At 46.9% G+C, this 17,034-nt stretch overlaps 1 protein-coding gene across 1 annotated transcript in view; it reads left to right on the top strand.

The window, feature by feature from the left end:
- Nucleotides 1-17,034, top strand: part of LOC8040204 (acid-sensing ion channel 4-B-like) — a 35,453-nt gene that overhangs the window by 8,168 nt on the left and 10,251 nt on the right. Inside the window, exons 7-9 of the mRNA XM_040220760.1 lie at nt 1,467-1,578; nt 13,141-13,228; nt 13,331-13,376. Coding sequence (XP_040076694.1) covers nt 1,467-1,578; nt 13,141-13,228; nt 13,331-13,376 — 246 coding nt within the window. The remainder of the gene's footprint in view (nt 1-1,466; nt 1,579-13,140; nt 13,229-13,330; nt 13,377-17,034) is intronic.

Raw genomic sequence — 17,034 nt, forward strand, 5'->3', positions numbered from 1 at the left:
TCGTACCGTATCGGATGTGCAGAAACGCTTCCCTAAAACTCCCTAATACAGAGTTTTAAGAAACTTTCTGCGGTAGCATATGCGCAGTGCGTACCGGAGGGTCCACAGTACCGTATCGGATGTGCGAAAACGGTTCCCTAGAACTCTCTAGCGTCTCCAGTAAACAACGTGTCTGCAACGAAAACCGTGTCTGCCGCAAATACCTTGTCTTCTGTATTACGCATGATCAATGTGACTACTTTACATCGTTCGCATTTCACAGCCGTGGACTGCACAACAAAACACCGCCGTTTATGTAAATGCTTCTGACGGTAAAATGATGGAAAGGAAAAGGAATGAAGACTGACAATGAATAATTAGATGTAACTTCAACCAATTTTTTTTTTTTTACACTTTTACACAGCAAAAGTTTTTTCATTACAGAGATTTGTTCCCAGAGCGTGGGTTTTGCAGCTTGCCGTCCTACCAAGCAATAACATGGCAATGGCAGCGACTTTTATTTCCGAAGTGATTTGATGCATGAAATGCAGTAAATTTGTTTAAAAGACAGAGAACAGTCGTTTCGAAAAAACAAAGGGTGGGGGGGGAGAGAAAAACCAATATTTTTATGAATTTCCCCGCTAAATTAAGTGGGGGGAAACTAAACGCGTATAGGTGTTAACTTGGACTCTAAATTAATGCACGGAAGAACGGACAAAACTTTGGGACAAAATTTTGGGACTGGACTGGGACTGCGGGGGAGGGGGGGGGGGGGGGGGGGGGGGGGGTTGTAGAAGACGCGTTTTATGTTTTAGCTCTCGAAATACGATATCGGCGTATATAGGTACTCGTTTTTTTCCCAGAACTATGCGTGACTGGAATAACCTTCCGCAGAATATTGTGTCGCTAGACTGTTTACAGGAAATTGCAAATGGTATTTCAAATCATGTAATATAATCCGTTAAATACATATATAGTTTTGCTCGTTCTCATAACAGGAAGGGATAACTAGTGTTGACTGTTTGAACTTATATTTTGTACTATTGAAGTGTAGAGTGTTTCAGTTAAAGTTTTACAGGGGAGCTGTTAAGGGCTAGTTTCTCCAGGATCGTGTCACCCGCAAAGAAATGTCGACCCAAAACTCTGGACAACTACCGCCATCTATGAGCAACGGCGGCAAACCACGTATGTCGTTGCCACCGTGGCTCATAGATGGCGGCAGCCTTTCCACTCTGGCTTGCTGACTTGCGGCCGGCCATTACTTTCCATTTTACAGCTCCGCTGGTCTTCCTTCTTCACCAGAGTGGAATTTTATTGCTTTCATACGTTTTCTTGTTTGTTTTGCTTTCTGTTGTATAATTTAAGTGAACATGTATTTTAAACGCTAAAATGTGAAATTCTACTCCGCATAGTTGTCACAGCCCCCGTGAGGGGTGAACGGCATTCAGAAAATAAGATAATAATGAACCAACTCCGATGGCCCCCAGGACTGCATGAGCTTCTGCCATCAGGACCTGGTACGCCATCGGTGCGGCTGCGAGTCCCGGGACTTCCCCATAACGACCAACGCCAAGGGAAAGACGTACCCGATCTGCGAGGGTATACTCAACTAAACACTCCGCTTTCTTTAAGGCTGGTTCACACAGTCGCATTTGCTTACGACCCGGTCCTTGTGATCTCTTGCCCTCTTACGACGAGAGAACACGCTGGCGCCATGAGGTGATCCTGAAACTGCATTTTACTATAGAGCGAAGGTTTTCTGCTATTTGCGAGATCAAATGTAGGTACTATCTATGAGAAAACTTTAAAACTTTTTTCCGAGCCAATGAAGAAAGAATGATGCGCGAAATAATATACGGGAATGGCATGTGTGTTCCGCAGCTACCCGACAGATGGCGCCAGTGTGTTCTTGCCTGTCGCAAGAGTGCGAACCAGGCTAGCAGTCACCTTTTCGGTTATAAATGCACTCGTGAATTATAGAATTTTTTTTTCAGGAGTCCACTAAATAATTGGCGCCGCCATATTTTGGGCATCGCTTTCTGCGAATAGCATGTGATTGGCTTCGACTCACGCCGAACACTCTCGCAGCAGTCGTGTCTAATACGTGCTCACAGTGGATGCCCAAAATATGGCGGCTTCGGAGCAGCTGCTGAAAATGGTTATTTCTTTTATTTATTTATTTTATACCTTCGTTACCCGGTGGGCATTACAGCAATGGGGGAGGGGGTGAAAGAATACACAATACAGCTACAGGCTATGCTACATTATAAAAAGCATAGTTAAGAGCAATACGAAACTATACAAAAGATAACCATCAAAAAATAAGTAAACAGAGGGCAGCTCTATACTATCAAATCGGGCAGCATGTTCCAGTCTTGAACAACTTGAGGAAAACATTCGTATTTTAACTCGTCAGTTCGCGCGGAAAATTCTCGAATCTTCTTATCATTGTATTCACTCGGGAGAAATGCGGTGGGCTATGTATTTCTCGGCTCAATCCACTAGGTTAGCAACTTACTGGCGAAGTCTTTTCGTGTTTCATACTTATTAGGTCACGTGTGAGCCCGTCACTTATTCTCACCCCAGAGCAACATGCCTGATGTAACAATTCTCAGCTTGATTTAAAATTGAGCTTCCTATTGTCACAAATAAAAACATAAACTTGATTCCTATAACTTAAAATGAACGTTTAAGGCGGCGAACTTGTGCCGAGAAGCATAAAGTAACAAGGACCGTGCATTCTTTGACGGCGACGGAAGGACGACTGCCTCAAGCAGCCATGCGAAGCTCCTTTCGTAAGCGCATGGATATCTAGAAGCTCCCAAGCTTGAACAAACAACAAGATCCTCGAGTCATCTGGAACATTTTAGTCATGCAAACAAAAGAGAGACAAAAAGGGAAAAGCGCTGGAGGGGATCAAACCCAAGCCAGCGGCGTGGGAGTCGTGCTCGCTGCTGACTCAGCTCTTGGCAGGCGGCAATATACAGGCACGTTTTATTTTAATTCGAGCATATCTTTTGAAAAAAGGTAAGAGTTAGACGAGTGCCGTCTTCACCGTGCAATTATCAAGCTCGCCCGACATTAGATGAGGGGATAATTGTCGTGTCAATTTGGCTAATTAACTTAAATCCGTTAATTAAATGTGTCATTGCTGGTTTTAGGGGACATGTTGCAATCGGAGTATTGACGGCAATTACTATTATAGAGGCTAGACTAGGCCAGACCAATAGACCGGCGTCACCAGCTCCATGCATTGCGGCCACCGCTTCCGCAATGCATCGAGGGAGCTTTGGTCTTTCTACAGCGCGTGCGACAACCTCGCTGGAGCTCAGCGCGTGCAGAGCACGAGACAACACGAGCCATCTCGTGTACTGCCCATTTTCTTATGTGAACGAAAGCCTAGCCGAGAAGGCTATGACTAAAGTTAGGGCGGCGTCACGCATGCGCCGAACGCTTGGTGACATTGGTCTATTAAAAGGATTTGCGAAAATGTAATTTTTCTTTGGATATTATTTGATACATTTTCACGGTTTTTAGCCCTATGTAAAAATTACGCGCAATAAGAGCGCCGCAAGCCCGGCCCACAGGGACGCTAGGAAGAGTGACGCAGCCGTTCAGCCACGGTTCCCCTTCTGTCGTCGGCGCACCCCTTAATAACACGCTGCCGAGATGGCAGAGGTGGCAGTAATAAAATTAATGCAAAATAATTTAATTACTTTTTGCAATAATGAGTAATGTAAATAACTTATTTTTTCGTGTAAATAATTTAGTAATTTAATAAATTATTTTGTGAGCGGTAAGTTTTGTGCGCGTGCAGAATGCAAAGCAAGCTTAAAATAACGCAGCTCCGAGAAATTTTAAGCGGGCAAAAAGTAAAGCGGAAATGCATCAAGTGACGCGTGGATGCCAAGATTGAAATAATAAAGGAAGAGGGTGACTGTGAAAAGGTGTCATATAAAATCGGAGACACTCCGAATTCTCTGCATTGGTCTAGATATACTTACTGTTCAAGAGATGATTACGTAAGTGCAGAATGAGACTTCAGTAACGTTTCCACTATGGTCAAAAACAAGTTATTTCGGAGTAATGTCATTACTTTTCCGAAGTAATCTGTAATCGTAATTAATTACTCTATGTTGTGGCAACTTGTAGTGCAATTTAAATAGATTTGGAAAGTATTAGGTAAAGTGATTCGTAATAAAACATGCAAGCAATTTGCCAGCTCTAAGGTATAGTGACGACATGACTGAAACGACTACGGCACACTGGCTAGCGGCACTCTTTTTGCGCTCACTGTTTAAATGGGGCTAAATAACGTCAAAATGTATCAAAAACATCTCGAAAGCTATTTTTTCTTTTTTTCTTCTTTTTTTTTTTTTGCAATACCTTTGAATGGGTCTAGCCTCTAATAGAAATTTCCGTCAACACTGCAATTTCAACGCGACTTCTAAAACCAATATCGAAAAGTTAATTAAGTGATTTTAGTTAATTATCAAGTTGACTATGAGGATTATACCGTCATATCTAATGTCTTTCTCGCTTAACAAATACACGGTGAAGGCGCCACTTGTCTAGCTCTCACCCCTTTTTCCCTTCTTTTTTTTTAACAAACTGGTTTTAATTAATATTAAATACCCTGTATAACATTTGACCTGCTTGATGTCGCAATTAAAGGGGTTATGACACGCCAAAAATAAAATATTACATAACTATTCAGCTAGGACCCATTGTATGTTCCTATAATCCTTCTAAATTTGTTTTGAAAAAGACGCGAAAATTTCGTGGATAAATCGATTTATATGCGGGCCCCTCGGAGGGGCAGATCCGGGCGGACCTGGAGGCCGATGACGTAGCCAGCCTCCAGCGTGGTTTCTACTTGCACGCACTCACAGACTCGGCTCTTCTTGGCATATCAACTCTCAGCTTCCTCGTTCACCTTCCACGTTTCCAGCATCCGGTCCGTGACGATTACGTCTACGGCATCGATCGCCTTGTCGAAGTGTTCGACATTGATCGCAGCAGCGATGAGAGTGATTGCTATCAAGAGATGTTGGAAGCTGTTCCTTTTGACTGCGACCCGCTGGCGACGAGCTCCAGCGACGACGAGTTCGCCGTGGTCACCGTCGTCCGGGAATATCTCGCAGGCGCATGCAGGGTGGAAGGTCAACCGGCCGGAGGGCGAGAGCGAGAATAGCTTTCAGTTTACCGAGCTGTTTGAGCGGTTTTGTCCGTACCGCGACGAAAAGAGCTTGGGCGATCATGGGGGCGCCTAGAATGAGAGAGTGTTCATAGTCACGTGGTTTATGGACACCATGGTGTGACTAACTTGAGCAGTGTTGCCTGGTCGCCAGATGAAAATTATAAAAATTCGTAAATTGAATATTGCAATTATCAGAGCTCTAAAAATTGCGTAAAGCCTGATTCACATGGTGCGATTTTCTCCTGCGAAATCGGTGACGCGATGTACCGCACATGCGAAATTTCGCGTTTCCTTTCACATTGATTGAGAACATATGCGATTTTTCGCACTTGCGAAGCACATGGTTGGAAACCTTGAATTCGTTTGGCGATACTAATTTTGATATTTAACAAAATTATAAAATTTTCAGATTTATTTATTAGCTTCTGGTAAAAAGTACGCCGTATACTTATATTTAGGGCCGATTCAGACGTTTGCATCGACTGCATTCGCATCAACGAAAACGACGAAAACAACGAGTACGACGAACGCGACAAGGACACCGGGAGAGTCACAGCTCATAACTGCTTGAGCAAGCTTTGTTGCGTTGCTTGGCATGTCGCGCAAGGCGAACAGTTGTCCCGGTGGCTTCGTCACGTGGACGATGTTCCATATTGAAAGATGGCAAGTAGCAGCGCGTCTTGACTTTCATAGAGCATAATGGCCGCTGATGACAACGAGTTCAGACTGCTCTGTAAAAAGGAATACCTACTTCTGCGGAAAAGAAACTCCTGCTCCTAGACGGCAGCCCGCGGCGATGGCGGGTCAGGCCGTGCTGGCAAAACAGAGCCAAAGAATCGGAGTTTTACTCATTGGTAAGTCGACTTGTGCTTTTCTGCGAGCAGGTTTCTGGAATACTTTTTCTCTGCAGACCCTTTTTATGCTGCACAGCGACCCGGAGCAGCTTCGAAGATATTACTGGATAATGCGGAACGCCTTTGAAAGACTCCACACTCGCCTGGAAACAAAGCCTACGAAGCAATATGTCGTCAGAGAGCCCATTTCGTCGCGGGTGCGGCTTGCTATTACTTTGAGGTAAAACGGTATTCTCTTTAAACTTCACTGTTTGGAGTGAATACGAGGGGCAATTAAACTGGTTTATATGGCGAACTCATTACTAGTTTCTCGGCTTCCAGACATTAATGTACACAGCAATGTTTTGTTTTTATTCAGGTACCTGTCATCGGCAACGTCAATGCAGGATCTTGCACTGCAATTCAAGGTTGGAGTGTCAACAGGGGCATCCATCGTGCATGACAGATGTCCGCATATATGAAAGGTGCTTCACCCAAAACACATGAAGGTAAGCAAAGAAATCTGATTTCGTTTTTGGTAACTTGTGGAAAAGAGGACGGTTTCACATGGAGCGATTTTAGTTGCGATTTCGCAGTCGCGACGGCGCTGTTGCGGCAAACAGGCAGGTTCAATGCGATTATGAAATAATCGGAGCTGCGTCAATTGTCAAACATCTTTCGAGACGTCACCAGCGCCGCTGCGACGGTACGAAAAGACAGCCAATAAAAACGCGCCTCATCAAAAAGCAACCGTATCCTTGGTGTCGCATGCATGCTGTGAAAGAGTCGCTGGCGTGTCGTAATGAAAAAAACACTTGAAAATGGAGGTGGTATTCCGGTCGTGTGGTATTCACTGGGGGCCATAGCTTGCGCCGGTTGCTGTTGAGAGCACGTGCTGTTAGTGAATTTGCACAACGCTTCTGCAACGTATATTTCACACCGTCAAGATTGTTTATCTTTGCCAGCAGTACGTAGCAGTTCTTTTTGAGCTCTAGCTGCGAACAATGCGCGCCAATACGGCGTCCACTAAATACCGCCTTTAAAGATGTAGATCATGACGAACAACAAGACTCACAGTGGTGGTCTTGGGAAATTGATGAATTCAAGTTCCCCCCCCCCCCCCCCCCCCCTGCCCCGGTGTACTCTTTCTACACACTACCAAACCACGTAATCATCCAGAATTCTAAATCAGGGGGTGTTGCAATTATTCGGGGGGGGGGGGGGGGGGGGGGGGCTGTTGGGAGGGGGTGGCCTTAGGTCTAGATGCATTGGTCAAGAAATTCTGAGGGGTGTCGCCCCCAACCTGGAGATAAATAAGAGGGTGTTAGAAGGGGCTGGCTTTAGGTTTATATACATTGCTTAAGACATCCTGGGGGGGGGGGGGGGGGGTGTCACACCCCACCTGGAGATAATTATGGGAGTCGGGTGTACAAATCACTGCAGCTAACTCGTCCTTTGCAGCTGCTCCTAACTATTCGCAGCCGAAATATCTAAATGAATCATGTTGAAGGCTGTACTGTCAAAAATGGTTTCTCAAAAAGTTTACACAACAGAGAGCCATTGATTTATGATTCTAGGGACGAACTTGGGAAGGGAGGGCTGCAGACCTGAGGATGTTGAGGGCCCCAATGCTATTACTGCGCCACCTTCGAAAGACGGGGTCACACATTACGCATCCTACGAATACAGTTTGCAGACAAATAGTAATTTGAGGCACCGCAGCATCCCTGCTTTTTTATGTCGCACGGCAACCAATAAAAGGAGCAGCCTGTCACGCGGCTTATGAAACACAGATGCGTCAGTGAGTCGCGTTCGATCGATGTCTGCAGACTGTTTTTTGTCTTTTGTATAAGCAGTCTGACACCGGCCTGACTTGGGCATAATATGATAGCTTACAAAAGTAAGTGGTGTGTGCCTGGAGCTGGGCTAGTTGGCTAAACATGCTTCTGAAAGTTTCCAGCTGAACGTAGAAAAAAAGGAGCGAGGGAGAAAAAAAAAGACAGACACACAGCTTTTCAGATCCAGTTACAAAATTATTCGCAATTGTTAAGTGTCAACAAGTATTTCTCATATTTGAGGATGCATTTATTACCAGTATTACTATAGGTAAAGATTACATGAACGGCTTTTAAATAACAACGTAAAACCATGTGTGAACTCTGTGCTGTACTTCTAGCTCCCATTAAGAATCACAGACCAAGGGAAATTGCCAAGGGCTTTGAGACAGGGCGGAATTTTCCTCATTGTGTGGGGAACGTTGACGGAAACCACGGACATATCGAAGCCCTTGCCGATTCTTGAAGCCTGTACTATAACTACAAGGTGCTGTTTATGGGTCTACAAATTTACTTTAACACATATCATGTTTTGGAAGAGCGCATGAAGTGACGTAACATTCGGCTTTTCAGGGTAACCTGCTCTGTAGTGCTGATGGCCGTCGTGGACAGCAAGTCGAGGCTTATGGCCACAGACGCTGGAGCGTATGGCCACCAAAGTGATGGTGGCGTCTTCAAGGCATCAAGGATAGGGCAGTGCCTCAGTCAAGCTGCCTTGAATTGTCCACCACCAAATCTGCTGCCATCTTCCCATGTTATCGCCGCGTCCGTCTTCGTTGGAGACGAGGCATTTCAACTGAGGTTGGACTTTCTGAGGCCCTGTCCTGGTTGATATTTCAGCGATTATCTAAAAATATTCAACTATCGACTGTGTAGAGCGAAGTAACCTTTAGAATTGTTGCACTTGCATTATAATAACAAAAATCACAGTGTTGTCTTTGTCCCATTTCCAGAAGGTGCGTCCAGAACGCATTCGAAATTTTGGCTACTAGATTTTGCATCTTCCGCAGGCCAATCGACCTCCTCCCAGACCACGCCACTGGAGTCGCCCGCGCAGCTTGTGTACTGCACAACTACCTACAAGACGACAAGTTACACATGCTAAATGCCAATGCTGATTGAAGTCGACCACTTCGGCAACATCGTTGATGGCCAGTGGCGCAAGGAGGTCTCTCAACAGACAAACGGGTTGCTCCACCTACCGAGGCTGAGATCACGGCACGTCGACCAATCTGTCCGAAAATGCAACATAGTGGCCACCGCAGTGAGAGACCTGTACCGCAGGTACTTGGTAAAGGAAGCTGCAGTGTCATGGCAAAGGAACCGCGCTGGACTCAATTCCTAAGTAGTGTCAGTGGTACGGTGACAAATCTCGAAGTTTTCAAGTTTTTGTGTGTGAGGATCGTCTGGCCTATTTCCGAGTGGAATAGGGAGCTGAGGCCACCATTACAACAATATTCTGCCGCTGCAAGTTAGCCACTTTTGAACGGGCGCTCTGGTGTGAGACGTCTTCCGTGTGAGGCCCACTAGGACTTTGAACAGAGAAAGTGAAACATCTGTATTGTACCAAAACCGGTGCTACTGGAGGGGGATTAAATTAGGGACTCTTCCTGTTCATGTACGCTCTTAATGTGCTTAACTAGGAGTGGACGTGATTTATACTCTGCCGCCCGTGGGGGAGTGACACAGTCCTCTGAGATCCTTGGTTGGATAAGTGGGACGAGTGTTTTCAGTGCACGTTCTGCAAGATCCTGAGCTGAGGCGCAGTCCTTAAAAGGGAGCCGGAACACTTCTTAAAAAAAAAAATGAGATGGAGCTTGATTCTAGCGTAGTTTTATCCTGTCGATATGAATATCGCGTTCGTTTTCTCCGAAGATGTAACTTAACGCGAGAAAACACGAAAAACACCCGACCCGTCGTGGCGTCATAAGAGGGCCCTTCGGCCGCAAAGCTCGTGTCACTCGAGGGCCGCGCATGCAATCCCTAGCTTGCCAGGTGTATTCCCCCGTACTGGCACAAGTGTTGACATCTTTTTATGCCCTTCTTAAAAAAAAAATAGCAAGAGTACGCGTGCATAGCTGTGGTGGACGCTGCTGGAAGGAAGATCCCGAGAACTCCTTTTATGGCGACACGCTCCTGGAAGGAGGGCCTTCGGTGGTACTCTGAAAAGAATTTTCTGCAACCTCCATGCCCCAAATTATAAAAGAAATAATTTCGATATTCGAGATCCTGGAGGTAAAATGAAGCCGACTTGAATGTGTTTCCTCAAATACAAAACCGCTTCAGCTTCCTTTTAACTTGGTGTGTGAGAGTTATTTCAGTAGTCTCCGGAAGTGTGCGCATTTAGGTGGTTCAGGTAAATCTGCAACGTGCTGGAGGTAATGTAGTGTTGAGAGGGAGTGTGTTTGTACACGCCGAAGAAGCGTAGCATCTGCCCTCTCTGCAGTGTGGAGTGGGCTGTAGGGGGTTACGTGGTTACGACGAAACTATAACACAAGGCACGGCCAGTTTCCTTCTCGTCGTGCCTTGCGTTGTAGCTTCCGGGTCACGTAGGGGTCGATTTCGTCTGGCCATTGACAAGGGGTACTCGGATCGTCGGTGGCGTGCGTAGATGAGTGGGCGGCCTTGCAACACCGGCGCACAATGCAAATATTTGCCTTTTGGCGCCGGTGCACCCCATGACTCCAGCAACGTGTTATGTTCCTCTTTATTCATATTTGATGTCTGCCAAAAAGGTGAGCCTGTACTTGATATTTTTTTTCTTTTGTAATTGCATCTTTTTGGTCTTTTGTTAGTTGTTATCTTTCAACATTTAAAGCCAGCAATAAAAAATTGATTTCTGAATCACCCCTGCATCATGTCATCTCTCTAGTTCATTTCCACCCCGAACCTGTTGCCTGCAAATCAGTCAATTTTTTTTTTGTAGAAAATTGGTTGTGGTGTTTGCCCCTTTTACGGACAAACTGGCGGACACTTTTTGCGGCAGGTATAGCCCAAAGTAGATCGACAGAGTACTGGCTGATTCCCCACAGGGTAAGGTGCTATTTTACTGTTTTCGTTGGACCTACGCTGCCCAATCGGGTCTTTACCAAACACAAAATTCGTTTTATCGGCCGACTTTCATGAAATGAACGACACGCTGGACGTGCAAAACACATTCTGTACTTCCTCAGTGTAGGTCAGCATGAACAAGCTAACGTAAATATTAAGCTTTTTTTTTAATTCAAAACAATATTAGCGATTGCGAACATGACCAAAACACTGAAGATAAAGGAAACGACATAAATAAAAAAACCACAGGTTTTCAGATGCAAAAAAAAAGCCAAAACAATCATGTTAGTGAAGTAATCGCAAACTATGCACAAAACCAAATTGTCACAAGATTTCTATGACAAATGTCACGCGTGGCACGTGTGACATTTGCGTAGGGGACTCATTGAATAGTAGAAAGACCCTTTCTTGAAATCTGTTTGGGGATCTGACAGGAAGGTCTGTCCAGAAACAGAGAATCGCTGATCGGCACTTTGTAATTAAAGCCATTTTACACGCGTGTCGCTCGCGTAGCACGCGTCCAGCGCGTTTACATATCAATTAGTTATTTTCACTATACGTAAAAATGTGAAGCTCGATTTTTATCAAATGGCTTTAATAACAAGGTTCTGTTCAGCGTTTCTCAGTTTCTAGACAGACCTTCGAGTCATCTGCAAACAGATTTGAAGAAAGGATCTTTCTTCTATGCCACGAGTCCCTTACGCAAAGTGATCGAACAGAAGCGTCAATTGTTATCGCCTGCAATTTTACAAAGGAAGCAACCACAACCCTCCCGTGGTACGCAAGCGCCAGTTCGTTTTAATGCCGAACTGAAGCTTACATCCCCCGGGGAAAAAATATTCACTTGGAAGAAGCACATCCGGCGCCCCACCCCCGCAGCGAATTTCGAAGACGACGACGTAGGTGACGCATTTTTTGTATTTTTGATTCCCACGTTGCTATGGCCACCGTGACGTCTTTCACGAGCCGCGTTTGTTTGATTGGCTGTCCGTCCCCTTCGCAAGAGCGGCCGTTCGCAAGGAAAGTTTGGCAAAATACGGAGTTGCGAATTAGTCGAATTCGCACCGCAACTGCGTTGTGCCGCAAGAACGGCGTCGCAATTGCGAAATCGCAGGCAAATTCGCACCATGTGAATCAGGCATAACTTGGTATATATACTAAGTAGCCTATGAGCATTCCATTTCAAGAATAATCTATCCGTTTAATTTTCGTGTCATAACCCCTTTAACAACTTAGCGCAACAAATAAGAGCTTGATGTAACGATTACCATCTTGATATAAACAATTATCGTAGTAGGTGCAACGATAGCTGCTCCGAGGCCGCCATAGTTTGGACAAGTTCTTTGGGCATGTATTGAACACAAGTGGTGCGCCACCGTTCGGCGCTTTCTCGGATTCGACACGAGGTGTTGCTTCACCACTCGGCATGAACTCGCATCCAATCAAACGCTTCGCACAGGAAACGATGCCCAAAGTATGGCGGCCGCCAGTGTTGCTTGACAGACTTTTTCAAAGGGTCTAGTAACACGCTTGCTGTAACAATAAATATTCCTGGCGTAAAAATTAACCGGTGGAAGCACGTAATCGGCGGTTCAATGAATCAACTGCCTTTCAACTCCCGATCCATCTTTCTGGTCGCGAGTATGCGCACAAAACGTGGTCACGTGGTACTGGGTGGACGGTTGGCTGGTCCAGTCAGCGCGTAGCTTCCATTAGCTGGCGCAATCTTGTTCTAAGGTCACAGGCCCGAGTCCCACCAGAGCGACAAACAGAAACAACCGACAAGCCTCAAACATGTGCAGCACACCACGCGAAGGTGACTTTGGCAGGCTCGCAGTCACTCGCGCCACGGCCGCTCGCGCTTAGTTCAGGAGCGCCGAGAGACTGCAAGTCCGCCAAAGGTGCCATCGCGTGCATGCTGCGCGTGCTTGAGGCTTGTCGGTTGTTTCTGTTTGTCGCTCTAGTGGGGCTCGGGCATTAGTGCTATTTGAGCCAACAAGAAATGGCTCGCACGTGATGTCACCGCTCCATGCTGGTCGCTGTGATCGTATACTTGTTCTTGTCGAGAAAAGCACGTTCGGTGGTGAGAAATGTGTAGCTCCTTGAGGTACACGCCCAGCAGCGAAGCCACCGTCATGGCCGCTGACGTGACATTCAGAGCAATCCATGTGTAAGGAAGCGACTGCAGCGACGCTTTGTGCACCGGCCAATAACGGCTTGTTTCCCGTCTTGGGGCATTTAGGAGACAAGGAAGAGTGCGTTCTCCAAATCCGCGCCATCATGAACTTGCCAGTCGTCGGAAAGCACTGCCATTGCCACAGGTCTTGCGTGTACGTGAGTCGCATTGGACAGCAGGGAGACGCACCTTGCAACACCTGCTTTCACTCTGTCTTGTAAACGTCGCCATCTAATCTTTTTTTTTTCTTTTGCAGTAGCATTAAGTACAACAAGGTCGTCACCCGGACGCTGATGCCAGAGGTAACGCATGAAGCATGATAAATACATTTTGAAGCTGCGGCTATCTAATAGACCATTCCGGAAATACGCAACGCCTCATCGTTTCTTCGACGCACTACGGCAATCCAATGTACAGTCACGATCAGAAGTAATTGGAACACGGGAGCAGTGGCCCAACTGCATTGCAGCGCGATCTAGCCACGCTAGTGGGAACTGATAGGAGACTACGCGCATGCGTGTGTGCCGGCGCCAATGGCCTCTCCGCTCCTCTCAACCTATTCCTTTTACCGGCGGTTCGAATCGTTCTTTACCGCCTCTGGGACGCAAAGGTACGTCCCCGATGGCGCTGATAGCAGACAGCGGGCACGCTTCCCGCGCTCTTTAATGTCTATAATATCTTTAATATGCTCTTTAATATCTTATCTTGACACAAATAAAATAAAAACGCTGTTCGTTGCTTGGAATTAATGGTCTTTGTCAACTTTGGGTATGATTTTCTGCAGCTGGCGTTGCTATCTACTCGAGAACAATTTAAAGACCTTTTTTACGAAGCGATGCGTCACGCAGCGTTTGCCGCGTCATTGAACCAGCACCGAACCGCTTTAGAGTAGCTCCGTTTCCTCAGTTCGCGCTCGCGGGGAGCGTCCTCGTAACGCTGACGGACGCTATCAACGCCATCACGGTTGCAGTGCTGTATCTGAGAAGCAGCGAAGGATTATTTGCACCGCCGGTAAATGAAATAGATAGATCTGTGCAGAGGGACTGTCGACGCCGGCAGGTAGGCATGCGCTTAGTCTCCTATCAGTTCTTACAAACGCGGCTAGATCGCGCTGCAATGCAGTTGGGCCACCGCTCCCGTGTTCCAATTACTTCTGGTCGTGGCTGTACGGCGCGTGAAGTACCCACGAATACAAATGAGCAGCTCTTGTTGGTCTAGCGTTTTGCGATTTGAGTGCGCGAAGAAGGCAGGACGATAACAAAGCAGGGTACGCATCGGCCTTGTAATATGTTCGCTTAAAGGCCGGTTCTCATATGCAGCGAAGCGCTGATGTAGCGCTCCTCACGTGCCGTCAGCTACTTATCGTCTGCCATGAGCAACAGTTTTGACGGTGCGATACAAAGCTGGTGAACGCTCCCATCAGCACGCGCTTAGCGCGAGGTAAGCGCTATGCTTGTAGCGCTCCGCTGCATGTGGGAACAGGCCTTTACTTTCCTCGTGTTTTAAACTCGCAGTGGAAAGAGCTCGCACGAGCCGACCCAAGCGTATACGTCAGAGCTGTCCCACAATTCTCCGCGCCGCGGGGTGCAGCCTGGGGTTGACAAAAGGCCTCGTGGAATTGTCCGAAAAGGTCTATGAATCGACAGTGACGCGATGCACACCATTACGGTGTGCTAGAACTACCAGAACACCGTATAGCATCTTGTCGCCTCTCGGCGACACTTCGGGAGAAAGCCACAAACAGGATGCTATTTGAGGTGCGAATTCCGGAATTCGTTCGTAAGACACTGGGAATTAAACTTTTGTCAAGTTGGTCAGAGGTCTACTTCTCGGTCCCTAAGCGAAGCGCAGATACCCGTGAACTGCGTGAGAGTCAACGAAAATACAATGTCAGCGCTTTTTCTTTTCTTTTTTTTTTTTTCCTTTTTTTTATGAGCAGAACGGCAGGAAGATTGTTCGGTTGTTTTATACTTCCAGCGCCAGCTTCGTGTTCTCGTGAGCTTCGAGCTTGGACGCGTGTTTCATTTTTATTGCGAAAGCATTAACTACCCCATGGAGTGGAGCAGGCAGAATCTGTAACCGCAAAAGAACGCGAAAGAAATGCCCATTCTCCCATTGGCTGAGCAAAACCGCTCCTAGATAGCCATTGGCAGCCGCTTCACGAGTCGGCCGCCGCTCTCGTGTCAGGCGTTGCCAGAAAGGGGGATGGGGGGGGGGGGGGGGGGGGGGGTTGCAGCGGCCGCTTTACAAGAGCGCGCGCTCGGCAACCTCGCCAGTAGCGAAACGTGACCGTCCACGCCAGTACACCACAGACGAACTAAAGGCCCTTAAAACCTCTTACAACGAGAGCAGAGCCGTTTATTGAGAGAGTTTGGCCATACATTGGTTTGAATACGCGAGCATCTCGGGGCCCATTACAGGCCGCGAAACAGGCCCTAGCAGTGGTCGTGTGCTCTAAATATGTGACACGACTAATTTAAGTGAAAAATTTAATATGTGACACGACTAATTTAAGTGAAATAGAGTGAAACCAGCAGCAAAGCAGCAGAAACCTAGCAAAGCAACGAAAGTGACACATACACAAAAAATATGCAATGCTTGGTGACTGAAAATTTTGCGCATTTGAGGTGCTCGTCACGCCAATATTCAAGTGTATAGAATAAACGAACGTGCGCTCCAAACCAGGGCCGACTTACTAGAAACGGCGTCTCAGCTGAGACGAAGAAAGGAAGCACTGCCATAGCCAGCGCACGAGCCGAGCGTGACTCCGCGTCTCAAGACGCTTGCGCGCCCCACCCTCTGCACTGTTTTCTTTCAGCGTCTTTTAGACGCTTGCTAGAACAGCGTCTTTTAGACGCTGTTCTAGCAAGCCGGACCAGAGCAAGCTGTCACCGGTCCGATACTAATCTGCACAAACATCAGCAGTGCAGACAAAGGCATGGGCACGAGCGCGTGGCTTTGGAAAGTGCCTCCTATGCACGACTTCTCGTACAAACAAAAGCATTTCGCTGAGCTAGGCTCACGCGCCTGTGCTTTTATCTTTATTGCAGACATTTGTGAGATGGTGTAGAGGGGCCGAAACTGAACGCTTCTATTTCACGCTTTAAATGTCGTTTGCAATATTGTGACGTCGCGGTCTCCTGATTGGTCGACGCTGTGTCGTACCTTTACGCTCTAACCGCGGGGGGAGTTTTCGGCGCTGGCGGCGGCCTTGGCTCCGCCCATTGTCCAAACTCTCCTAATATACGGCTCTGAACGAGAGGACACACTAGCGCCATCTATTCGGTAGCAGTGTAAACTTGGCCGTCCGGCATATTTTCAATTTCTCTCGCCCATTACCCTTTCTTTTTTCGCTCCAAAAACTTTTGTCAACGTTATAAACGAGCCTTTCTTATAGGTATTAGGCACATTTGACCTCGGAAATCCCGCGAAACCTTCGCTCTTGTGAAATGCAGTTCCAGGGCCACCGCATTGATGGCGCCAGAATGCCAGTGTGTTCCCTTCTCCTAAAAAAAAAAAAATTAAGAAGTTTTAACAGATCTCGTCTCTCTCGGCCATACTCGGTTGCAAGAGTGTGAACGGGCCTTCAAGGAGCGGAAGAACGTCATCCATGCTTTCGCATTCACAACTCATAAGAAGTGCTTAGGTGTCCTAGGACGTTTTGTTGTCCTCGTATTTTGCGATCGCGACCGTTTCATCCTCCCCCGCATGGGTGCTGCCATCTTGGAATCACGTGACGCGGCTGCCATTAGGTCGCTTCAACTTGCTGCTCCGCTCTCCCCTCCGTGCCTTGGCGGATGCGATGTATTCGTGTTTTTCGTCGCGTTCCACCGCGCTTTCTTGCCTTACTTCGGAAATTGTAGTCCGATACGTCTACTCGACGACTAAGACATCACGAAGATTTAAAGGTCCTTATGACAACTGAGGTTCGTTTACTATTAGTGGCGGAACATTCACAGT

This window comes from Ixodes scapularis, unplaced genomic scaffold, assembly GCF_016920785.2.
Source record: "Ixodes scapularis isolate PalLabHiFi unplaced genomic scaffold, ASM1692078v2 PGA_scaffold7__128_contigs__length_106722199, whole genome shotgun sequence".
Classification (NCBI taxonomy): domain Eukaryota; kingdom Metazoa; phylum Arthropoda; class Arachnida; order Ixodida; family Ixodidae; genus Ixodes; species Ixodes scapularis.